We start from the raw sequence: 26179 nt of genomic DNA, 5'->3' as shown, positions 1-26179 counted from the left end.
CCCACGACCCCATTTAGGGATCAGGTGATGAACCTGCAAGCGCTGGCCCAGGAGGAGTCAGACCTAGCTTTGGTGTTGCTGTGTCCGGTGTGTGCTTTACGCATCTATTTGGATCACACACAGAGCTTTAGAAGCTCCGAGCAGCTCTTTGTCTGCTTTGGTGGACAGCGGAAAGGAAGCACTGTCTCCAAACAGAGGATCGCCCACTGGGTCATTGACGCCATCATGATGGCATATCACGCTCAGAACGTGCCGCTCCCCATGGCACTACGAGCACACTCTACTATGAGTGTAGCAGCCTCCTGGGCCCTGACCAGTGGCGCATCTTTGGCAGACATCTGCGGAGCAGTGGGCTGGGCGACACCCAACACCATTGTGAGGTTCTGTAATCTCCGGGTTGAGCCGGTTTCATCCCATGTGTTGTCAGGTCCGAACAGGTAAGTTCTGGGACAGCTGGCCGGGTGTACCACTTGCATTAGCGTCTTTCCCCTCCCATGAGGTGAAGACGTGCACCTTTGACTCCCAGTCGTGTTCACAAGTTGTGATCCCTGGATGACTTTCCTCCTTAACCCTGTGGCAGACGAGTTTGCGGAGAAACTCGCTGCCGGTCCAATACATGTGCTAACTAAGCCCTGTACCGGGGTAGGTGCTCCACATGCGCTGGATCCCCATAGGTGACCCCATGTGATATATCTTCTGCTAAATCATTTCCCTGTCGGTAAACTGCATCTTCCTTGGGCAGAGGCCCCTCTGCCCCCGGTCACTATGCTTGTAGAAACTCCTCCCCCCTCCGGTAGGACCTACCATTTGACTTCTCCACATGACATACTTCCAACAAGACTCGGTAAGACCATGTGATGTATTTCCACTCAAAATACCCCCCCCCCCCCCTTCTCTGGGTGGGGTGTGGTGTCTGTGGTGTCTTCCCCTTGGGAGTGACACCCCCCCGACGTAGACATTTATGGCCCCCAGTCGGTTAACAAATTCCACTCTTTCTGGGGAGAGGAAAAGAGGCCACGGCTGGGCTAGCCTGTCCCTATTTGTTGGGCAGTCAACTTGTTCCTGAAGGACCATTCAATGCTCATAAGAGCGTTGGGGGAGGTTACGTGATGGCCTGGTGTGCTGGCTACGAGGCACACAGCAGTCTGCCCATCTCGCACCGCCAGTCCACGTAACACAGTTCAGCTAGTTGTGGCGTTTTGTATAGGGACCCCTAGTGTCACTACATCAACACAACGTCAAGTGAGTGACAGATAGGGAACGTCCTGGTTACTTTCGTAACCTCCGTTCCCTGATGGAGGGAACGAGACGTTGTGTCCCTCTTGCCACAACACTGAACTACCCGCTGAAATGGCCGGGACCTTGTCTCGGCTCCTCAGCACAAAGCCTGAATGAGTGGTTGCATACCAGCTCCTTTTATACCCGTATGTCCGGGGGAGTGGCATGCATATTCCACTCGCCAATTCCCATTGGCCTTTTTTCAAAAAGCAGAGTGACCCCTTGTGTCACTACATCGACACAACGTCTCGTTCCCTCCATCAGGAAACGGAGGTTACGAAAGTAACCAGGACCTTTTTTTCTTCACCCTTTTTTCTTGATTTGTGGTATCAAATAAAAGGAACAATTTTTCCGTGGATACAACATAGAGAGTGTATGACATTTTATAGAGGTATATACAATATAGAAAACATTTCTAAAATATTTAAGTTAAACTAAGTTTTTGTTCACACTGCACCCAGTTGCGATTTGTTTTTCAAATGCAATCTTTTGGACTGATTGTCACTGAGATTTTTTATTTTTGGGTTCACCTTTTACAAAAAAAAAATTCAAATACACAAAAAAAAAACAGATTTGTGCTATATGTGACAACATATATATATATATATATATACAGTACTGGTCAAAAGTTTTGAAACACGACTGAAATGTTTCTCATGATCTTAAAAATCTTTTGATCTGAAGGCGTATGCTTAAATGTTTGAAATTAGTTTTGTAGACAAGAATATAATTGTGCCACCATATTAATTTATTTCATTATAAAACTAAAATGTAATAAAAAAAAAAAAGATATATATATATTTTTTGTAATTGATGACTTGGACCAAATAATAAAGAAAAGCAGCCAATAAGTGCCCAACATAGATGGGAACTCCTTCAATACTGTTTAAAAAGCATCCCAGGGTGATACCTCAAGAAGTTGGTTGATAAAATGTCAGGAGTACATGTCTGCAAATTCTAGGCAAAGGGTGACTACTTTGAAGATGCTAAAATACAGTTTTGATTTATTTTGGATTTTGTTTAGTCACAACATAATTCCCATAGTTCCATTTATGTTATTCCATAGTTTTGATGACTTTACTATTAATCTAAAATGTGAAATATATATATATATATATATATATATATATATATATATATATATAATAATAAAGAATGAGTAAGTGTTTCAAAACTTTTGACCGGTAGTGTGTGTGTGTGTGTGTGTGTGTGTGTGTGTGTGTGTGATATATATATATATATATATATATATATATATATATATATATATACTGCTGATACTGTTTGAGGACTTTGTAGCAAAGCTTAGATGTTTAATTAAGATTTGCATTTCAGCCATGAATAATCAATTCGATGGATAATGAGCCACAAAAGCAATGTGTCAATTTCCTTTGTCATTAAAACATAAAGTTTTTTTTTTTTTTTTTTTTGCTAATGAACCCTGAAAACAGTCTCTGTGGTAATTGTCTTGCATTTAACCTCCTCTAATAATAACCAAAGTTAACATTTGAACAGAAAAGTAAGAGAGAACTGCTAAATTGTAGGGACTGTTCTAAATCATTTTTAGAAAATATGTTGTCTGTGTCAGAATGATTGCAATTTTGGTTACATAAAATGAGCACTTACAAGTACCTCTATTTTTTAGACAAGAAAATCTTTCTAAAAAGAACATTCTCCATACAACCTTGTGAATATTATCTGTGTTGCATTGCATTACTGTGGTAATTTGGAAGTCCTGCGTTCTTGTGTGCAGTTTTGTATGCTCCCAAAATTGCTGTATATACAAGTCAAGTCCTTTTTATTTGTATAGCGCTTTTCACGACACACATCATTTAAAAGCAGCTTTATAGAAAATTAAGATTTAACAGAAAAAGAAGCTGTGATATAGCAATGTCATTGCAAGGTTTAATACAAATTGTGCCTTAAAATAAAAAAGTAAATAAATAAGTAAAAAATATTTGTATTTAGACCCCAATGAGCAAGCTAAAGGTGACTGTGGCAAGGAACACAAAACTCGATAAGATGTTGGTTAATGGAAAAAAATAACCTTGGGGGAAACCAGGCTCACTGTGAGGCCAGTTCCCCTCTGGCTAAGAACAGTTCCCCAAAGAGCAGCATGAATATAATGCCAATATTAGTTATTTATGTGTAGTACAAGTCATGGTTTAAAATTAGTAAACTTCTGTAAGTAAGTGTTAGGGGCCAATGTTTAAACAAAAAGATTTTTTGTGAACAGTAAGATTAATGACTAAAGTCTTTGAAGTCCACCATGAATTAACTGCGAAAGTGCACACAGATGAATTGTCCTTTGTTATTTGACTGATGTAGGCTTTAGTTGGTAATTCATTTATCTGTTTTCCATTTTAAGATTGTAGTCCATCCTTTGACCAAGGTGATGCAGGCAGAGGTCAGTAAAGTGCACTGCAGTTCGATTTTAAGCTTGTGGCAGATTAGGGTGGTTTCACATATAATTCAGTAAAATTAAATAAGCCCAGTTCAGTTAAAGTGAACCAAAAAGGGAACCAGCTGCAAATTACCTCAGTGCATTTTGTGTTCACAATGAAAGTGGACTGTGTGGACAATGTAAGTGATTTTCTTTAAGACTTTAACAACTTAAAATATTGCACAGGGATCAAATGACATGAAAAATAATATTTTCAATGTTAAAATATTTCCAAATACTTAAAACATGTCCCTCTTTTTGGTCAACTTTACATTTACACAGTTTATAATATAACCCAGACAACCCAGCCAATTCTATTCTATTCTAATCTATTCTATTTATATTATGCAATAGTAATATAACTCAGTCCTTAATTATTTACTTTCACATTAAGGGTCTCCGATTAATCCCACAAAACCTTATTTTGCATAAAGGAAAACTAAATGAGATTGTATGACTATTTGAAAATGTTTCTCAACAGAAATAAAGTGGGCGTCTCCTCCTGCGTGTCATTAACACTGCATATATTAATGAACCCAAATCATTTGCCATTATGTAAACATTCAATTAAAGTGAAATGGAGAGCTTGTATTTTCGTGGGAGTTTGGCGCGAACCTCAACAAACGACACGCGCATCACAGCGCTTCAAAGCAGTTCATCTTCACATGCTCTTCAGAAGCTGCTCTGACTGCAGCCAGTTTCATTGGGAGTGCTTGGAATCAGATAACGACGCGGTCATGGTAATCATGGTATTTCTACATTCGCTTAAAATTCCATTATTTGGACAGTAAAATTTGAGTGCAATTTAAAGTTTACAATAATCACGGATAAAATAATCTCAATAAGGCGATTATGTAATGCAGCTGAATGGCAAGCCTCGAGGTACTTACAGTATGTCATAAAAAGCAAAACAGATTGGTAGCTCTTTGCCTTCACATTGCAACAATCAATCGAACCACAAAAGGACCCACAAACGAACCATACTCAGACCACCTCCCGAGGTGGTTTCAGTTCAGTTCGTTTGTGGGACCTTTTAGGGGAGTCTGAGATCATTTGGGTTGTTCACATATACACGTTATATCATTCTGAGAGCGTTTGGAGTGCTCAAACAAAAGGTGTTTCAGGCAATGTCCGGTGAAGTATCCCATTTCTGATGGTTAGTGCTTTGTGAAGTCCATCATAGTAGACTGAAGTGATATCTTGCTGGCACAGGCTGTAGTTAGTTGTCATCACTCAGTATCATGTATTAGTGGGAGTCGGACATCAGGCAGGACCAGAGCTGGATCTGACAGGCTCTGGTAACCTCAGGATATGTCTCCCGAGGCTATAGACAAATAGAATAATATTAGTGCAGATGCCATTCACTTTAAAACAGGATTATAGAATATGAGAAGTGTTTCCGGTTCTAGCAGACCTAACTAACGCAGCATAATTAAGAGTTGTTGGATAAATTAGATGTATGCCTGACTGAAATTATAAGTCTTTAGTCTAGACTTAAACTGATACAGTGTGTCCATGTTAGGAAGACTGCTTCATAGTTTAGGAGCCACATAGGAAAAGGATCTACCTCCTTTTTTGGATTTTGATATTAAAGGTATTATTAACAGAATTTTGCAATCGTAGTGAATGTGATGGAATATAGCATGATTGAACGTCGCTTAAGTACTGTGGTGCTAGACCATTCAAAGCTTTGCAAGTAGTCAGAAGTATTTTAAAATGTATATGAAATTTAAAAGGTAGCCAATGTAGTGACAACAAAATTGTGCTGATATTATCATATTTCTAGGTTCTAGTCAGCCCTCTAGCTGCTGCTTTTTTAACCAATTGTAGTGTATTTATTGAACCTGCAGGACATCCTCCCAGTAATGCATTACAATAATTTAGTCTTAAGGTCAAGAACACATTAATTAGTTTTTTGGCTTCAGAGACAGAGAGCATGTGTCATAACTTTACAATATTTCTGAGATGGAAGAATGCTGTTTACAATTATATTTGCATTTCCTTCCCTATTGACAAATCAAAAAATAAATTTTAAGTGATCAGTATGGGACAGATCTGGGGAAGAATCCACTATGAGTGAAAAATACTTAGCATCAAGTAACTCATTGATGATGGCAGTTTTTTCGCCCATTAAATCTATGAACTCTTCACAGACAGTTGATAATAAATATGACACAACACCTCTGCCTTTATTCCCATATTTCTTAAGGTGTGCTGCTAAAAACGGGTCAAATTGAGCGATGAGTTCAAGGATGCCGAGAAAGTTTCCGTTGTGAGGGGAATGTAACAATTCATCGTCCCCTCTAAATGACAAGCCTCGCTCCCCAAGAAATTTGACCGCTGCTACTACTCTCTTGAGAACTTCATGCCAGTAATGCTTTTCCTTGTGGACTTGCTTTTCTAAGTCCGAATTAACTGTGGCTGTGCCTCTGGACATTTTCAATAGAGAACTCCTCTCTCCTCTCGTGAGGTGTTCAGGTTGCTTCCAGTCACAAAAGCCTTCAACAAATTGGTTGTACTTTGTGGAAAGTAGCCGACACACAATGGAATATGTTACCCGCTGATGGAGAATAAATCACACAGTCTCTACTCACACATTGGCCATTTGGTAAAAGAGAAATCAGCATGTCATTAGTGAGAGACCAAGACTTTCTGCCTATCAGTCTATCTGTAGTTGAAGCAGGGTAATGTGACCTGCGACTGTGAAAAGCAGCAGCTCCTCTGTCAATGAGAAGATTTTTCACTTGGTCACTTGACGTATCACCTCACAAAGCAGGGTCAGTAACACAGTGTGGCTCCACTCCATTGAATACTGTCCGCTGTCCTGTTCTGATCCCTCATCTTGTACAACCCCCTCGTTCTTATTCCCAGTGTCCTCTGTGACTGCCGCTGTGTTGTCATTCCCTATGCTCTCCTCTTCTCACACTGATCTCTCCCTGATATTGCCTGCTGTGCCTGTCAAACCATAAACAGGTTTATTTTTTTTTTCCTACACTCAAAAAATATTTTAGCCTATTTGAGGTAACTATTGAGTTTATTGATTGGGGTAAGCCCAATTTGTTACAAGTCTTCTGAAGGCATACGATCACTTTTTATGATGAATTGACAGATTGAAGTTGCGATTCACTCTCAATCGAATAATATATAAAGTACTTACATACAAAGTGATCGTATGAATTCATAAGACTTTATATATAACGCACAAGCCACATGGACTACTTTTATGACACTTTTGGTTGCTTTATTACTGTATTGAATTCAGCCAACAAGACATTTATTAAATTATTTCCATTTGTGTTCTGCAGAAGAAAGTCATATGGGTTTGGAACTGCATGAGGGACACTATTCCTTTCATCTTAAAGAGCACCTATTATGGTTTTTCAAATATTACCTTTCATGTAGTGTGTTATATAGCTGTTTGTGAATGTAAAAAAGTCTGCAAAGTTTCAAAAATCAAAGTGCACAAAAATGGAGTTATTGACTCCCAAAAGAAAGAACCGATGCTGAACACCTGAAACGAGTCGTTAGTAATTCCAGACTTACTTCCTGTTCTAACCTACGTAATTTGGTAACAAACAAAACGCACCTCTGGTCTTCATTGGCTGCTCGCGAACAGCTTTGTCCCGCCCTCAAACACTAAACTAAGCGGTAGACCAATCACAACAGACTGGGACATATGACCAATCAGAGAAGAATAGGCTCTCTGAAAGGAGGAGTTTAGAATGAATCCTTTAGAACGGATCATTGAACGAGTCGATTTTGATGCTGGGGAAAAAAAGGTAATGCTGCAATTTAAATTATGAGCAAATAAAAATGTTTTTTGACCTTGGATGCATGTAAATCTATTGTATGAGACCTTAAAAACTAAATTAGGCACGTTTAAAAACCATAATAGGTGCTCTTTAAATATCAAGGATAAAGATTACAAAACAAGAAAAATAGATGGCACACCTAAGACAAAAACTATCCACAAAACAAAGTTTGAATGGTGTCTATACTTTAAGCAGTTCGGGCTGAATTAATTTGACAACTTTAATACTTGGGGTTAGGAGTTTAAAACAAACCTTAATCAGAATGTGTCTGAATATCAGTAAAGCACTGTTCTGCACTGTAACAACAACATATTGCATAATGTATTTTTGCTGGTTTGCACTGGGGCAAAAGACTGATGAAAAAGTCCCTGCTAACCTTTTTTCTTCTGTTCAGCAAAAATATGTGGCTCCGTTGAGCCACTGGACATGTTTGGCATTTAGATCCCAGCTTGAGTCTACCTTTAACAGTGTTACCTTCTACATTAGAGAAATTGTATGTGTTACTTCTGTCTGTAGTGACAAATGGAATGTGTGCTGTTATGGTTTCAATGAGGTCTTTGTGCCAGTTTACATGGTTCAAATGGAAAAATTGAAAGGATTTGCTGCGAAATTAATAAAATCCATAGGTTGATTTTATAGCATTTATAATAAATGAGATTAAATATGTTGTACACCATCCACATTTTCCTAATTTGACAATTTAACCTTTTGTGCAAATTACATTTATTAGTTCATTTTGTATTTCATTTATAAATAAAGCAATAATATAATTAAATGTTTATCTCTGGCAAAGTTTCTCCATTTACTGAGCAGTACTGGGTAAGTTACGCGAGAGTAATCCGCTACAAATGACTAAAACTACTAAAATTGTAATCAGATTTACTTGAAAAGTAATCCCATTACTAATTACTTTACTTTTAAGTTACTTTCTAAAACACTTTTCATAGGGACGTTTATGTTTTTCTGCTCAGGGAAAAATATATATTTTCTCCTTGTTCATTGTCGCACACCATTCAGCTAATGAAGATGCAATACGAATTCATTTTAAATATTTTATACATATTTTACAATGTGTAACTCAATTAATGTCATTAACTGTAATCTGATTACAAGAATTAAAAATGTAATGTTACACTACTTTTTTACTTTAAAAGTAAATAGATTAGAGTAACTGATTACTTTGTAATTGGATTGCACCTAACCCTGTTACTGATAAATGAGAGTCCCACTATGGGATTGTGTCTGTGCATTGAACTCTTTACAAACGTTCCAGCAAATTTTAGTTCTGACCAGTCGTCAGAAGATTCATAACAATTTGTATTTAACAAGTTGTACATAAAAGGGCTTCTCAATGCTGTTAATATGTTGATTTTGAACATTCAGTGTCTTTCCAAACATTAAACATTTTACGTGTACTCTGTAAATACTAATAGTAATCTCAAATTATAAAAAATAGTTTACTCAACTCAATCTTAAATCTTTACTATTCTTACTAGTTTTAATTAAGTTACCGTTACTCTCTAAATCCTAAAGTTGTCATTAATATAAACATTTAAATGGTCCTAATTAAACATTACTTGAAATGTCACAATGTGGAATCATAACTCAAATACATAAATTCTTTAAACATTGGCTTTGAGTACTACTAACTCAAAATTACCAAGTACAAAATTACGGCTGCGTGGGATACCCATAAACCCTTGCGCTTCAATAAATTATGTTTGTTTGGTCAAAACAAGGGAACTTATGTTGTAAAACAATTGTTTTTATTTAAAAATGTATTTGGTTTTAATTCTTACGACTATTGTTGTTGTTTTGTTATAGCTGGTTGATAATTTAGATTTTTGTTAAGTCACCATGAGAGTGATAAGTGTTGACTCTGGTGAACTTGGAGCCTGTGAAGTTTAAGCCATTTTACTTTACTCAATTGTACTTTACAAAGGGCAGATTTATGTGTACTAAGAAGTATAATTAGAGTCCAGTGTGCCATATGGCTAGCTTAGAGTCTAGTCATAATTTCCCTTATAATGTATAAGACATGTTATAACCCAATTTAAATAATTAAATCAAAACAACGATACTTTAATCATTGATGAGTTAAGCTTACTTGTAACTATTTAACGTTACTTAAAAAATTATGTTCAGTTTACTTGAGCAAAATAAGTGTTTACTTCAAAAAAGCATGCAAACCGATTGCCTTTGTAAAATCATAATTAGTTGACCTTAATTAGATTTTTCGTGTATACTTTACATAGAAAAACCTGTGAATACGAATGAGATCACCTCGACTTAGACACTGATTGATGATAGTGGATTGAGAAAACTGGATGGTTGACATTCGTTTGTTTGAGATGTGAGGTGTCAGGAGACAGGAAACGCCACTGAAATCACACATATTTGCATGCTGCCTGCTTCAATTCCTCCACAACTTTTGATGTTTGGAAACTAGAGTCAAGAAGATATACAGGGCTGAGAAGGTTAATGTGATTCTTAAAACAAGAGAAACTGAAATGCTTTAGTATGTATTATGCAGCTTCCCCATAGAAAATTATTAAATGAGCTGAGACCCATTTGTTACTCTGAAGACCCACAGAATGACACTCAGACCCTGACAAAGTATTTATAGCCACTTGAATTTGCCATTCTGGTCTCCGTTTTGCCATCAAAGTGTTGAATCACTGAACACCTGTGTAGCAGAAAAATGCTGGCACATAGGAGATATAAATCCTATACATAACTTCACACGATCTGCTGTAACCATCTCAGCATTCAAGAACCATCTAAAAATGCATATATTCCACAAGCACTTAACCAAACCACAATAATTGCACTTACTATTTAATTATTATAACAACAAAAACAAAAAACATTCCTTGTCTGTGTCTTTCTTCTATGCTAGCTTATATATTACTCCAGCTACTCTAAGAACGTGGCAGTGCGATACTGCAGATATTGTTGACTTTGTATGACAAGTTGCTTGCTAGTAAGTTCCTCATTTGGCATTTTGGATAAAAGCATCTGCTTAATGATTAAAAATTTAAATGTAAAAACTATTACCTATATCAGTGGTTCTCGAGAACCACTGAAATAGTTAGACTGCCCTTGGGTCAAATCTTATTCACTTTCACACATTTAATTATATATTTTTTTTAAATGCAAGTATCAATGTTCACAATTTCTTTCCCTTCGCCTTTTTCTCCTTAAGCCTTTCACCTGGCACTGCAGTGCATCCGGTGCACGCAGATCTCGACGGCCCGAGGCATTTATATTTATGTGATATCAGGTGTGCTCACTGCGCTGCACATATGTAAGCAAAGATGTTTTGCATGCTCCAGATTCAAATCGGTGAAGAAGTGAATTAACTCTTAAATTTAGGTCTGTTTCTCACAACACTAATGGTATCAGAAGAATTTAAATATGTTGCACGAGTGATATGGATTATTTTTATGGTGCTTTCATGTGCTTTTGGAGCTTGACCGTCACAATCACGATCCCCTCATCCCTCATTGTTGTGTTTCATGGATGAAAAAAGTATAATTTAGTAAAATGAGTAAATGTTGGCACAAATTAAAATCTTTGGGTGAGCTATTATATATTAGCATTGCTCCAGCAGCAGTATCACTTGTTAGTTATTCTATTTTTTGATGTTTTACAAGTATATAGGCATTATTAAAATTTTTTATGTATTAATGTAACAAAGTATACAGAAAATAAAAGAACAATGTAGTTCTGGTGACAAAGTTCATTCAGATTATTTTTTTCAATAAATAGTGTAACTGTTAATTAATTAGCAAAAAAGTGAAAACTGAAAGATTGCTTTTTTTATATAACTTTTTTGTGACAAAGTTGAAAAAACGTAGTTGCATTTTTTAATTTTTTTAATTTTATTTTTTTTTTTTTATATAAAAAAACTTAAAATCAGATTATGGGATGGGAGGGCACAAAACTTTGAAACTTCTTGTTTCAAAGGGGGGCATGATAAAAAAAAATATAAAAAAGTATAAAAAAAAATATACTGGATATTATATTCTATAATATTATATTGTATATATAATTTTTCTTTGTCCTTTTTGGAATAAACCAAGAAAACGCAAGCCAGGGCCTTGTTTTGGTCTATTTTAGTTTCACAGACTTGATTCATTTGACCCCAAAATTGTGGTGAAAATATGTTATGAAAATATGAAAAAAGTTATGATATAGTAACTAAAATGAACAACCATAAATTAGATAGTGCGTTTTGTTTGTGTAACTCATCACCAATTGTTCTCTTTCTTTTAGGGGACAATAATGGTTGGCCACATCTCTTTGATAACTATTTTGGCATCCCCAGAAATAACCCTGGAACCAAGTCAAATGCCTGCTGTGAGTATGCTTTTTTTTTTTTTTTTTTTACATCTCCGAGACTTTAGCTGAACAAGAATTCCAAGAAATTGAACCTCGTAGGGAATTGTGTGCATATTTTGCATTTTTTCTGTTTGTCTGTTTTCTTGGCTTGGCAAGTTGTCTGCAGTGTTTGGTCCCAGGACTGGGTTTAAAGTCTCCCTTTAGAAATACTGCCTGGCCTGCTTTTAAAAACTGCATTAAAAACTGCAATACAGTTAAAGATGGTCAATTAGACTGATGGATGCAAAAGATGAAACACAAGACCTTCATTAAAAACACAATACTGATAATGTCTAACCGGGTCCCCAGAGAGTTTGGCATGCATAGCTTTTTTTTTTATTATTGTCAAAAATGATGGCATTTTGCTACACTGAAATTGTCTGAGTAAGTATTTATTTTAGTGCAGTCAGTTGATTAAAATATGTAATAGCAATTCATCGCATGAAAACAATATGAAACAATGTTTTATTAACATTTTCCAAACATAGTATTCCACAGTATAAAGACAGAAATCCACTAAAATATTACCAATTCAAGTAACATGAAATGTTTCCCAATGTCTAAGTGGGAGGTTGACTAATTGGAAAAACTAGTCCATGTAGGTTTCATATCTGTTGCTATTAAATCTCTTAAGCCCTCATCCTCCACAATATTAATTGGTCGGCAGGGTCTGGATATCCACTTTTCCATCGGATAATATTGACAGCTTGATTCTACTGTGAAATAAAAGGGCAGTGCGGAATGGTTTGAAGTTTGATCTCATGAAAAGCTAGTTTGGACTGACCTGTAATTGTCCTGTAATCATTAGCTAACACTTTGAAAAATCAGCAGGAGCTGGGTCAAAATTTAAATAGTCTGAACTGCGAGCGGCGCATTGGCAGACATTAAACAGGAGAACTCCAACAAGCTAGCCGGCCGCAGCAGTCCCTCATTAGAGCCACGTATCATGTGGTTCGCTTTAGGTAATAGTTAAAACTTGACTTACATCTGTGGTAATTAAATTCCACCTTTCAAAGGATACAAAGTACTTTTATTTTTGTCTCAAGTCCGATCTAGGTTTATTTTATTTGTTTAATTTTTTTGGTAAGAGGTCCTTTCTCCATTACTTGATCATTGTAAGCCAATTTAGGAGCATTATCCTAAATAAAAGTGTGTGCACATTTAAGGTCTATATTAATGCAACTGAAAATACTACTAAACAACCAAATCCCCTAAATGTGGAGAGCATTTGACCTAATACAGCACTGTGGTATTTGTATACTAACTGAACTTTTGACAGTTGAAAGACATGCTAATGATTCTAACACCCTGTCTACACCAGCCATTATCGACGCGGCACGATGTGGCAAAAGCAAATTTCTTCCATTATAATCAACGATGCTGTCTACACTTGATGTGTCCCTCGCATCGTGCCTTGTTGCGCTGACAGTAAACGAATGGCATGTTCTATTTTGCTTTACATGCGCTGGCACCACTCCTTGCAACAAAACAAAGAAACATTTTAGAACGTTCACTTCGATGCGTCCAGTGTAGACAACGACAAGGCGTTGTGATGCAATGTTAAACAAATCACACCATATTCAGAATACCTTTTGAGAACTTTATTCATGTCAACTGGACATCCTGTATTTACTTGATGATCATTTCAAAACTAACAAAACCACCTGATCAATCCCAAACATCACTCTGAATCCCTACATGTGTTCTTTTGCGATAATAGGGGAAACCGGGGCAACTGTAGTTGTTACAATATTGTTGCCACATACCAAAAATTAGAGTTGGGGTACTCAAGCCCAGTCTCAAATCCATCTTTTATTGGACTTGGACTAAAATAACAAAAATGAGACATAAATGAACACTTCTCTGTCTTTAACTTTTTAAATATCCTAGTCAGTAAATCGTTATTGCTAAAGCAGACAGCAGTTCTAAACTTATTCAATAAAACAGCACCTATTTGTTATTGATTTGACTGCTTAATATACACTTAGCACTTTATTAAGACCTGTACACTTATTCATGTGATTATTTAATCAGTCAATCATGTGGCAGAAGTCCAGTGCATAAAATCATGCAGATATGGGTCAGAAGCTTCAGATAATGTTCACATCAACCATCAGAATGGGGAAAACATTTGATCTCAGTGATTTCGAACGTGGCATGATTGTTGGTGACAGATGGGTTTGTATGAGTATTTCTGTAACTGCTGAACTCCTGGGATTTTCACGCACAACAGTCTCTAGAATTTACTCAGAGTGGTGCCAGAAACAAAAAACATCCAGTGAGCGGCAGTCCTGTGGACAGAAACGCTTTGTTGATGAGAAGGGTCAACAAAGAATGGCCAGGGTTGTGTTTCCCAAAAGCATCACAAGCTTAAGTTGATTGTAGAGACCATTGTCTCCAGTGGTTTCTACGATCTACGTAGGCTTACGATGCTTTTGGGAAACACTGCCCAGACTGGTTGGAGCTGACAGAAAGGCTACGGTAACTCAGATAACCACTCTGTACAATTGTAGTGAGCAAAATATCATCTCAGAATGCACAGAACATCGAACCTTGAGGCTGATGGGCTACAACAGCAGAAGACCACGTCAGGCACTTTATCAGTACCATAGTGTTCCTAATAAAGTGTATATTGACACATTGTTTTTCTTAGTTGTGAAGGTTCAAATAAGTTTAAAATATTGATGTAATGGCTTAGTGTTGACTTTACAGTTACAGTTTAAATTCAGTTTAATTTGGATTTGACTTGGACTCGTTATAGACTTTGACTAGCCTGTTATGGACTCGGTCTTGAGTCCAACTCTGCCCCCTTAATTGGACTCTGACTCGGCTCAGACTCGATTGGTTTTAGAACAGAATAGAAAATTGGTTTTAGATTTAACTTTAGAAAGGAAAATAAAATTCACAAAAAGTATTCTAATTGAAGAGTTTTGATTGAATTTTCAAATAGAAAAATTCTACTTACTAAGATATTTACCTTGTGTGCCAGAGAAGCCATCTTGAAAGTGTTGTCTTTGAACTTCCTTCTCTATATAGAAATCTATGGTGTTTGTCAATGTTTAATTAGCTAGCAAAGTGGGTTTAAAGGTAATAGAGCTGCCAAAATGTATCATGAGTATTTTAATGTGTTGTTTGATGTCATATCAACTGAAAGCAGTGCGGGGAGATTTTAAAACAAGTACTTCTTTCATAAATATACAAGATCCTACCTTCGTTCTGTGGGTGTACTGGTATGCCTCTGTGCTCATGAAACTCCAAGAGATGACACAAAGTCATTAAAAAATATTTCTATATGACACTTCTGGCCATCTTCTCATGTCATTCACCCATCGTGTTATAGTAAAGGTAAGCAGGTTTTTTGAGCATTAAACCGGGACGGGGGAAGGGGTGCAACTATATTTATTCACATACACACGTATACATGTGAAACTGAACGTTTTATTTTATATTCCTTTTACAACAGTTTTAATTACATTTAAGCCTTTTAAAATGTGGGGTGACAAATTAATTTTAAAAAGAATAAATTTAACTTTAATGTTATAAACTTGTATGCAAAATAATACGAGCTGTCAGTGTTTGAAGTTTCATGTCAGCTACACATTTTAACACAAATTATTAACAAGTTGAAACCTAAAATTTAAGTAGAATTACATGTATAACAATAAAACACTTGTATTATGAAAAAGTGCAGTGTGTCATAACTGTCCGAATGTGATCTGCCGAGTCCAATTTACCTCCACGGGTGTTGAAAAAAACGAACGTTTACAGTGACAGAAAAACACCTTGCAAGCATTTTCACATAGTAAAGTGGTGCTGTAGACTCACACCATCAACAAAAATACTTTCTGTGCTCCCACACGTAATCCATTTTGACCAACTCTACTTAGTAGCTTCAATACAAACAGGAGGTTAAGAGACAAAACACGGAATCGTAGAGCACTGAAAAGGAGCGAGGCTGAATAAGGTGAATAGCCCTTGACAACTTCCCAGTGTGACAACTCTGTTTAACTCAGCTCTGTTTATGATGATCTGCGCAGCTGAGCGCTCTAGACCGGTTCACGTGTAAATGCACGTCTCTGCGCTGATCTGTCCATTGAGCAGCGCTGACTGATCCAGGTAAAGATGTTTCCTTTCGCGTTTGGAACGTTTGCCGTTTGATATTTCTCATACGGAACAAAAAACGACAGAGCACAATCAGAGAGTGAGCCAACTTTGTAGTCGCACCAATTCGACCTCTTGTAAAGTTTAATCGCACTGTTAGGAAAAATGGTTGAAAAATTAGTCTCAGTCCGGAACCCTGATTTATTTGGTGGAATCTGATAATTTTCCATGGCACACCTGACAATCTTTCACAGCACACTAGTGTGCCACGGCACAGTGGTTGGGAAACACTGCTCTAGAGGGAAATCTCCCTCCGGGAATTCCCTAAGGGTGGGAATGCTGTTGGATTCCCTCCCTCCTGTGTCAATCTGACGTTGAGCAGCCGCAGACGGCCCCAGCTCCGCCTCCCCAGCCATCGCGTCACATGTCACACACCGGGATTTTGGTTTACAGGACCCATCCACACATATCGCTTTTAATAAACTTTTAAACCCCGGTCAATTGGTCCCCAAAATCAGTGGATGGGTGAGGCGGGAATTAACCGCAGCCTCCACTCTATGCTTTCCCCCCCGGAATTGAATTATGGCTGTCACTACCGGATACTCGTGAACATCACCATGCACACACCTCACCATCACCTAGTGTTTTGCACCCAAAGCCCCATCATGAACCAAGCCATGGTGAATCGAGGTTTGATTACAGCCAGAATCCACCAGGGCTTGGTATGTACGCCCCTTAATTCTTACCGGTACACGGTACATCCCTGCTCGATCGGGGGCATTCTGTGGCGTGTTGGGGACCCGGACCCATGTCCCCACCTCCATTACTGGACGCCGGTCTTGGTCGTGTCCAGGCTCCCTGCAACTCTATCAGACTGGCCCAGGCTTCCCGGCTGCACTCGTGGCGGCGGGGACATCATTCTGGGAGTGGCGACGGAGAGGGGTAGGGGGGACCGGCGGATAGTGCAGCCCACGGAAGTGTTGCCAGGGCACTTTTCAATTGGGTGAGGTAAAATAGGTGCAGAATATTTCTGATTGTAACTATGGCAATGGCCGCCCCTGAAATCATGACACTAGCACCGCCTTGGAAATTAAGCAGTGACACTTAAAATGTTACAAAGTTATTTGAACAAATAAAATAATCACAGGGATGCATTCACTTCCAATGTAAGTGCCTCACTGTAACCCAGATGTTTTTTTTTGTTTTTTTTTAAAGAAAAGGAGGGACAAGTAAATAAAATGTTTTATATACACATTTATATCCATGCTTGTTCAATGAACCATAATCAATTAATGAACATGCACCTGTGGAACGGTCGTTGAGACACTAACAGCTTACAGACGGTAGGCAATTAAGGTCACAGTTATAAAAACTTAGGACACTAATGAGACCTTTCTACTGACTCTGAAAAACACCAAAAGAAGATGCCCGGGGTCCCTGCTCATCTGCGTGAACATGCCTTAGGCATGCTGCATGGAGGCATGAGGACTGCAGATGTGGCCAGGGCAATAAATTGCAATGTCTGTACTGTGAGAAACCTAAGAGAGTGCTACAGGGAGACAGGAAGGACAGCTGATCGTCGTTGCAGTGGTAGACCACGTGTAACAACACCTGCACAGATCGGTACATCCGAATATCACACTTGCTGGACAGGTACAGGATGGCAACAACAACTGCCCGAGTTACACCAGGAACGCACAATCCCTCCATCAGTGCTCAGACTGTCCGCACTAGGCTGAGAGAGGCTGGACTGAGGGCTTGAAGGCCTGTTGTAAGGCAGGTCCTTACCAGACATCACCGGCAACAACGTTGCCTATGGGCAGAAACCCACCTTCACTGGACCAGACAGGACTGGCAAAAAGTGCTCTTCACTGACGAGTCGTGGTTTTGTCTCACCAGGGATGATGGTTGGAAGCAATGAGCGTTACACCGAGGCCTGTACTCTGGAGTGGGATCGATTTGGAGGTGGAGGGTCCGTCATGGTCTGTGGGGCGGTGTGTCACAGCATCATCGGACTGAGCTTGTTGTCATTGCAGGCAATCTCAATGCTGTGCGTTACAGGGAAGACATTCTCCTCCCTCATGTGGTACCCTTCCTGCAGGCTCATCCTGACATGACCCTCCAGCATGACAGTGCTACCAGCCATACTGCTCATTCTGTGTGTGATTTCCTGCAAGACAGGAATGTCAGTGTTCTGGCCAGCGAAGAGCCCGGATCTCAATCCAATTGAGCATGTCTGGGACCTGTTGGATTGGAGGGTGAGGGCTAGGGCCATTCCCCCCAGAAATGTCCGGGAACTTGCAAGTGCCTTGGTGGAAGAGTGAGGTAACATCTCACAGCAAGAACTGGCAAATCTGGTGCAGTCCATGTGGAGATGCACTGCAGTACTTAATGCAGCTGGTGGCCACACCAGATACTGACTGTTATTTTTTATTTTGACCCCCACTTTGTTCAGGGACACATTATTCCATTTCAGTTAGTCACATGTCTGTTAAACTTGTTCAGTTTATGTCTTAGTTGTTGAGTCTTTTTATGTTCATTCAAATATTTACACATGTTAATTTTCCTGAAAATAAAAGCAGTTGAAAGTGAGAGGATGTTTCTTTTTTTGCTGAGTTTGTATACATATATATAAAAAATTATTATTATTATTATTTTTTGTAATCAGCATTATGCCACAAACGCTGTTGATTTGAGCTTAAAGGGATAGTTCACCCTAAAATGAAAATTCTCTTATTATTTACTTACTTTCATGCCATCCCAGATATATATATATATATATATATATATATATATATATATATATATATATATATATATAAAATATATAACTTCTGCTACAAATTAAGATGTTTAGAATATCTCCGCTCTGTTGGTCCATAAAATGGTAGTGAATGGTGATTGGGCTTTTGAATGCAATTATGCAATTACTTTGGGTCAGAAATAGATCAATATTTCAATCCTTTTTTTACTATAAATCTTCACTTTCAGAATGTGAAAGTCAAAGTAGAGATTTATAGTAAAAAGTACTTAATTTTGGAACTGTTTCTCACCCACACCTATCATATCACTTCTGAAGATTTGGATTTAACCAATGGAGTCTTATGGATTACTTTTATGCTGCCTTTATGTGCTTTTTGGAGCTTGTATGGACCTACAGAGCTGAAATATTCATCTAAAAAAAAATGTGTTCTGCAGAAGAAAGTCAAACACATCTTGGACGGCATGAGGGTAAGTAAATTATGAGAGAATTTTCATCTTTGGGTGAATTATCCCTTTAACTTGTATTGAATCCAGAATATTCCTTTCAGCAAGTGTTAATTTTCATTAACATTGTCCTCCATAAGGGGCCTGGGTAGCTCAGCGAGTATTGACGCTGAATACCACTCCTGGAGTCGCGAGTTCGAATCCAGGGTGTGCTGAGTGACTCCAGCCAGGTCTCCTAAGCAACCAAATTGGCCCTGTTGCTAGGGAGGGTAGAGTCATATGGGGTAACCTCCCCGTGGTCGCTATAATGTGTGGTTCTCACTCTTGGTGGGGTGCGTGGTGGGTTGTGCGTGGATGCTGCGGAGAATAACGTGGGCCTCCACACGCGCTACGTCTTCGCAGTAACGCACTCAAGCCACATGATAAGATGTGCGGACTGACGGTCTCAGACGTGGAGGCAACTGAGATTCGTCCTCCTCCACCTGGATTGAGGTGAGTCACTACGCCACCACGAGGACTGGGAGTGCATTGTGAATTGGGCATTCCAAATTGGGGAGAAAAGAGAAAAAAAAAAAAAAAAACATTGTCCTCCATTGGGCTTAGGTCATTTACATAGCAAAGAAGCTTAAGCTGCTTTAATTATTGTAGATTTGATGGCCTGGACACATTACAAACACCCTCCATTCACCCCAGCTCATGGATGGTTGTTAATTAATGAGGAACAAGCAGAACAAAGACACCTGGATTAAAAGGTCTAAACAACCAATTAAAATCCAGCCTCTGTGTTGGCACTGAGGACTTTTGTCTTTTCATTCACCCCCCCATTGACAGTGAGCTTTTCACAAATCTATATTTTGTAAAAATGGCGGAATCCAGCGACGTGGTTAAGGTATCTGCGCATTCATCTATTTCGTGTGCATGTGGCTGTAGCATCATAACTGTTTGATTTAGTTAAGACCGAATCTGACTCCATTAATTATTTAATCTGACTCCAAATAAATTAGACCTCGTGTCTGGGTTTTTAGTTCTGTCTAAAAGTGTACATTCACTTCCACAATGTTAGACGCAGATAAGACTCTATTAGAACAAAATGTTAGGCCACAGATGGTCTGTCGGAGGCATTTACGTTCCCTGGATTTAAGGCTGTTTGCTCTAACTGAGTTAAAGACTGTGTGCCATCATGTGTTGCTAAATTCAGTCTGGCAGTCTCTGTTGAATTATCTAACTGTTAGCACCATCGAAATACACTTTGATTATTATTATTATTATTATTAAGATGTGTACATTTAAATTGACTTTTCCAGCATTTCATGCAAAGTCCATCTGCCTCTATTTTGAATTACCTGCTTATTATTATTATTTTTTTAAATCAGTTATGATATGAAATATAAAAGTGAAATGTTATTTCTGTGCCACTTTTTGGGTGACCTATCTGAATACTTTCAGGATTAGATTGTTGAGAGGTCAAATAAATGTAATTGGAAAATCTTAGTGGAACTTACCTTAGCACTAGACAGCTTAGAACAGATTGCAGAAATATATAACGGTGACAATTTTACGTTTATTAGCTCAGCATGACTGTGCTGTATCTAAAGTGTTATCTGGTATCTTTTCTCTCTCTCTCTCTCTATCTCTCTAACTTTCTCTATCACTCTTTTTCACCCAGTGCTTGGGACCATCCCAGCTGAGTGCCAGTGCAGGGACCTGGAGCTTGACTGTGATGGTGCACACTTTAAAGACGTCCCTACAGTTTCCATTAATGTCACTATGATGTGAGTTTCATGCCCTGTGTATGTGGAGTGTGGCCGCAGTTTGTTTGGTGTTTGTGGAAGATTACTCCGATAGCTTAATGAATGTTTATCAGTGCATGAGAGACCAAGGCCGTACTTCTGAAGGGAAGCTTACAAGTTTGCTTTACTATAAACAGTGAATATGAAGAGGACTATATCAGCATCACAGCGTGCACAGTGTGATTGTGTTATGTAATAAAGGTTACATAAAGATGATCTCCCGTTTGAGATGTGGACTAGTGGTTACCACATGTGCTCCAGCATATTGAGATGTGATGGGTGAAGTGAGTTCAAATCCATTTACATCTATGTATATGGCAGATGCTTTTATCCAAAGTAACTCGCAGTGCATTCAGGGTTTACATTTTATCAGTGGTGTGTTTCTTTGGAATCGATCCCACAACCTTGGTGTTTTTAATGTTATTCTCTACCAGTTTGAGTTCTATTCCTACAGGAATAGGAATACAACTTTTGTCATATTGTATCCACTTCCACCTGTTTTTAGCTGTCATGAAGGTTATTTTGAAAGCTGTTACATATTATATTAGGATCTAGCATATCCTAAGTCAAAGTGTAAAATTGGGTAAAAAAAAAAAGTGTAAAGAGTGTGTGTATATATATTGTATATTGTGTGTGTGTGTGTATATATATATATATATATATATATATATATATATATATATATATATATATATTATACTGTATATATTTTAGATTTTAAGGACTGCACAATTAATTGAAAAAATAATCGAGATTACAATTACAGCTGTTGAAATTACATAATCGTGAAAACTGTCAATTACAGCATTACATTTAGGTGTACCCCAATGTGCCAACATTTTCTATTTTTTTTTTGCCCGTTGTGTGCATGAATGCAAAGGAAAATCTGACGTGTTTAAATTAGTCTAAAGGCATATCAGTAATTCTCACGATCTAAATTGTACTGTAAAATGTATTCAAAATGTGAATAATACTTATTTTTCATGCAATTAAAATATGAAAGCAATTCAGAAACACTGTTTTCAAGTTGTTTTAATGCATAGCCTGCATAAAGATTATGGCATGCAACTGCCTCACAGAAAATAAGTATTTAAATGTAGATTCTATTAATCAAAATGAATAATTGCAATTACAATATCAAAGGTGACTAAAAGTGATTTAGTCATAATCATACAGCATTACATCATAGTAGTACTCTCTTGGTACTGCCTTTCATTTTTGCAGATTTTAATTTGAAAAATCACTGTACAACATCTTTTTTACTGTAATAAAGTAAAAAAAAAAAAAACTGTTACGGTAATGAGAATCATCATTGTAAACAATGGGAATAGTAAAAGTAAAACAATGATAACTGTTGTGTAATGAGAATTGGGTTGTAAAAAGTGTCCTGAAAAAAACAATGTTCTAAATGGTAAGCTTAGTTTTGTTTTTTAAAATTTAAGTCCTTATTGTTTTTGTATTGATTTGTGGTTAAATTCATATTTGGACATTTTCTTGACAGGTTTCGTGCACATCACCTAGTAACATTTTGTACATCCTCTTTATTTCTTTAAAGCTTGGCAATGTAAAGAGACTTCAGAATGATACTAATGTAAGGACTGCATCATATTTTTAAAACACAGGCAAGTACCAGAAACATCTGCCAATCTGTGTACATGGATCTCACATACAGTATGGACTACTCAAAGTTGCAAAAGTATTATACTTTTAAAAGTACTGTAAGCAATTTCAGCCATTTATTAATATTTAGCGGGATAAAATTTAAGTTCAATATTTATTAAATATTCGCTTATAGTTCATAAGAGATCGTCTGAAAAGTCCACACACTGTTCTAAAACGTCACTGGTGTCCAAGTGTTTAATGCAACTGCCTTGCATGTTTTGTCTTAAACACGTAAAACATTTACACATTCTAAAGATTGTAAATTGTATGCATAACTTAAATGAATACTTGGACTCCTCCTACATTCTAGTGCTGTGGGTGGAATTCTCAGACGGTCCCTTACAAATGCTAGTTAAAGGTGCACTCAGTAATTCTAATCCAATACACTTTTTGTGAAATTCTGTAAATTCACAGTCTGCTAGCTGTCCGTTCTGTGGGTGGGCTGAAAAAAAATCTAGTATTTGTACACAGCCCTGGCTATAAAGCTGCCTCGTGGAGGGAGCTCTGGCCTGAGTGATCGTGTCTACCACTGGATCGGACCACACAACACTACTCCGGCCAGTCAGCAACAGGGTGTAGTTTTTGCACGTGCACAGGATGGGGGTTGGAGGCAGAGCAAGAGGGAATTTCTTTAGAAGAGCGACGGCAAATCTGGCTGATACAAACTTTATAAACTCCAAGGAGGACAAATGGCTGAGAAACAGACCAAGAGAAAAAGGTCAGACGAATATAAACTAAAAAAGAATGATTATGATAAGTCTAGGGCTAGGAGCCGCGTCAACATCGGCAAGGCTTTTCAGCGTGCATGAATTTGGGGGGTGGAGCTTCCAAAGGAGCACTGAAGGGAGGGGTGCGTTTGTTTTGGCAGTTGAGTTCGAATATCAACAGTGTTTCTCAGGAATCACTGAGTGCATCTTTAATGAAAGCCCATCGGAGTATTTTTAGGCATAATTCTCCAGCTACAACAAGCGCTGACCATTTGAGTTAAAGGTTTTATGCCTGTATGATGTAGTCATATATTCTTTAACCTTATTGTGCTAATGATATAGTTGTAAAATTGTCTGCTCCAGAGAGCGCTAGGAGGAGAAACCGAAAGTCAAACAAATAACGAGCCAACAACTTCTGGAGATAAGGTAGAAGTTCAGCATTAGTTTAGCATCTTTGGACCTGCCAGCTCTAGTTTCAGTTTAACTTAATGCGGATTTAAATGTGGTGGTGTAAATGTAAGTTAAGTTACTATATAGCACAATTTCCCACGTTATCACGAAACCCAGTCTGATTTTCTGTCTTATTGAATGCACCTGAGCCCAACTCATTAGAGATCACTCTTAATCGCTCGACTTGCTTAATCCACTGCTCTCTATTTTTTTCCTCTTCTGGAAAGTCACTCAAATGTAATAGTGGACTTTTTCTTTTGCTCTTGGTGCAAATAGGTAAGTGAAAATAATATTTGCTGTGGTCTCCCATTCACTCCCGTTCACCACTGTCAAAATTTACCCTGCAATCCTTTACTTCCCCATTCCAAAACCCAGAGTGTGAAAAAGGTCTATGAAGCGACTCTGATGAAACAGCATGCAGGAACAGATGTGAAGAAACAGTTATGAAGAAACAGCAGCTAGATTTATACAGGGCCATACCACATCTGCAATGGCAATTTTATTATGAATACACTTTAAAAACTATATAATTTGGAACCCTTTATAAACCACCCCACCAAAGCCCAAATAAATGCCTTGCATTCAGTTCAGTGAGAAAGGCTCTTACTATACACTAAGTTCACCACATCAACGCACTTCAGTCTTATAATATATACAGTAAGGATGTGCCCGAAGCCGAATACCTTATGCGAAAAGGCACGAAAAATGACTTCAAAACGAATAACGGATTCATCCGAATAATATAAAAAATATTTGTATGATATTTCGTATGACTGATTATCCAAGAGGCACAAGGACAAAACGACATTTGAAATTAACATATCCAAAATGACAAATAATTTATGAATCTGTGCAGCCAGTATTTCTAAAGTGTAAACCTTATGAATGAAAATACGCACGGTGTAATTTCAGATCGGATGGGCGCGGTCTCAACTCCGTTTACCGGTCTCTGTTAATTGTGTGCATCTGGAGCTTGTCAAGTGTAACATTAAGATACGACATCTTCTTGAAATGGCTATGTTAATGTATCACACGATTCACACGTGATTCCCATGTATTTATTTATAGCCTAAACCTGAGCGTGATGTTAAATTCCTGACTTGAAGTGATGATTTCACGTCGGAGCTCGTCTATCCGTCTTTTAAAGTTGACCACATTTATAGTCACATCAGCGATTTAAGGAAATTATCTGGTTAAGAATTTATTCAGAAAAAAAAAAGTTAAAATGCTCCATAAAGGTTTAAATGCTCCATAGAGTATTCATCTGTTAGGAATATTCCTCCTTATGTAAAACGAAGAAACTGAAACATGCTTTATCTTTTTTCTTCTTCTTTAAACTGTGTTACCTCTGGTAAGGCACAATATAAATGTAACTATTATTATTATTATTATTATTATTATTATTATTATTATTATTTAACTAAATAATGGTGTCTTATCGTAAAAATTCCTGATTGAATTACAGGACTTTCACCTATTTGTAGGCTATATTCATTTTAATTTATTTAAATATTTGAATATGTATTTATTATTTACTGCAAAATGTGTGCTTGACGTTTCATATTTTGCTTGACACCTCCTGCCTCCAGAATAATGTTGTTATACATGCACAGACAAACGAATTAATTCTGTTTCATGCAGATATTAATATATGAAATACTAGGAGAAACCACAACATATTCCACAGTTAATGTAGCTTACAAATTCAGCTTCATCTGGTCAGAAACAAAAGAATAAAATTATATTTATTTAAATAATAGTTGTATAATAAAATTAATTATTATTATTATTATTATTGTTATTATTATTAGGCTATTATTATGAAAAGGCATATTTTATTAATAGAAAATATAAATGGACATTGAATTTAGTTTAGACACACTTCCGGTTTAAGCCCCACCCACACCCGGTTCTATCCGAATACAGAGACAGATACAGATAATTTTGTCATATGAACTGATACAGATAATGGCTTCGCTGCACACCCATAATATACAGATTAATATTGGTAATGTTGGGTACAGGCACAAGAATAAAAAGCAAACGCGCAACTAACCAGGAGAGAGAACAAAGCTGCAGAGTTGATCCTGCTGCTTCTCTTGAAAATGAAATGCAAGAGAAGCACTAAATAGTTTAAAGGGGAGATAACAAACATCCTCTTTATGAACATCATTTATCAATCAAATACTTAAAGGGCAGTGCACCAATCACAAGAGAGAGCACACGTGTGTTCAGTATCTGAGAATTGAGCTTAATATTAGCAACTGCATTCTCCAATAAGATTCTCTAATGTTCTCTAATTACGTATTCTCAAATAAGAATCGCACACCAAGCGTGCTCAATAAG

The 26179-nt window shown here is 37.5% G+C and overlaps 1 protein-coding gene across 5 annotated transcripts in view; it reads left to right on the top strand.

The window, feature by feature from the left end:
• LOC127413036 (relaxin receptor 1-like) overlaps positions 1–26179 on the top strand; it is a 153842-nt gene that overhangs the window by 71929 nt on the left and 55734 nt on the right. For all 5 annotated transcript variants that reach the window (XM_051649840.1, XM_051649842.1, XM_051649843.1 and 2 more), the window contains exons 3-4: positions 11812–11895; positions 20891–20996. In XM_051649840.1, the coding sequence (XP_051505800.1) occupies positions 11812–11895; positions 20891–20996 (190 nt within the window). The remainder of the gene's footprint in view (positions 1–11811; positions 11896–20890; positions 20997–26179) is intronic.

This window comes from Myxocyprinus asiaticus, chromosome 22 (genome assembly GCF_019703515.2).
Source record: "Myxocyprinus asiaticus isolate MX2 ecotype Aquarium Trade chromosome 22, UBuf_Myxa_2, whole genome shotgun sequence".
Classification (NCBI taxonomy): domain Eukaryota; kingdom Metazoa; phylum Chordata; class Actinopteri; order Cypriniformes; family Catostomidae; genus Myxocyprinus; species Myxocyprinus asiaticus.
This window is presented reverse-complemented; position numbering and strand designations above follow the sequence as displayed.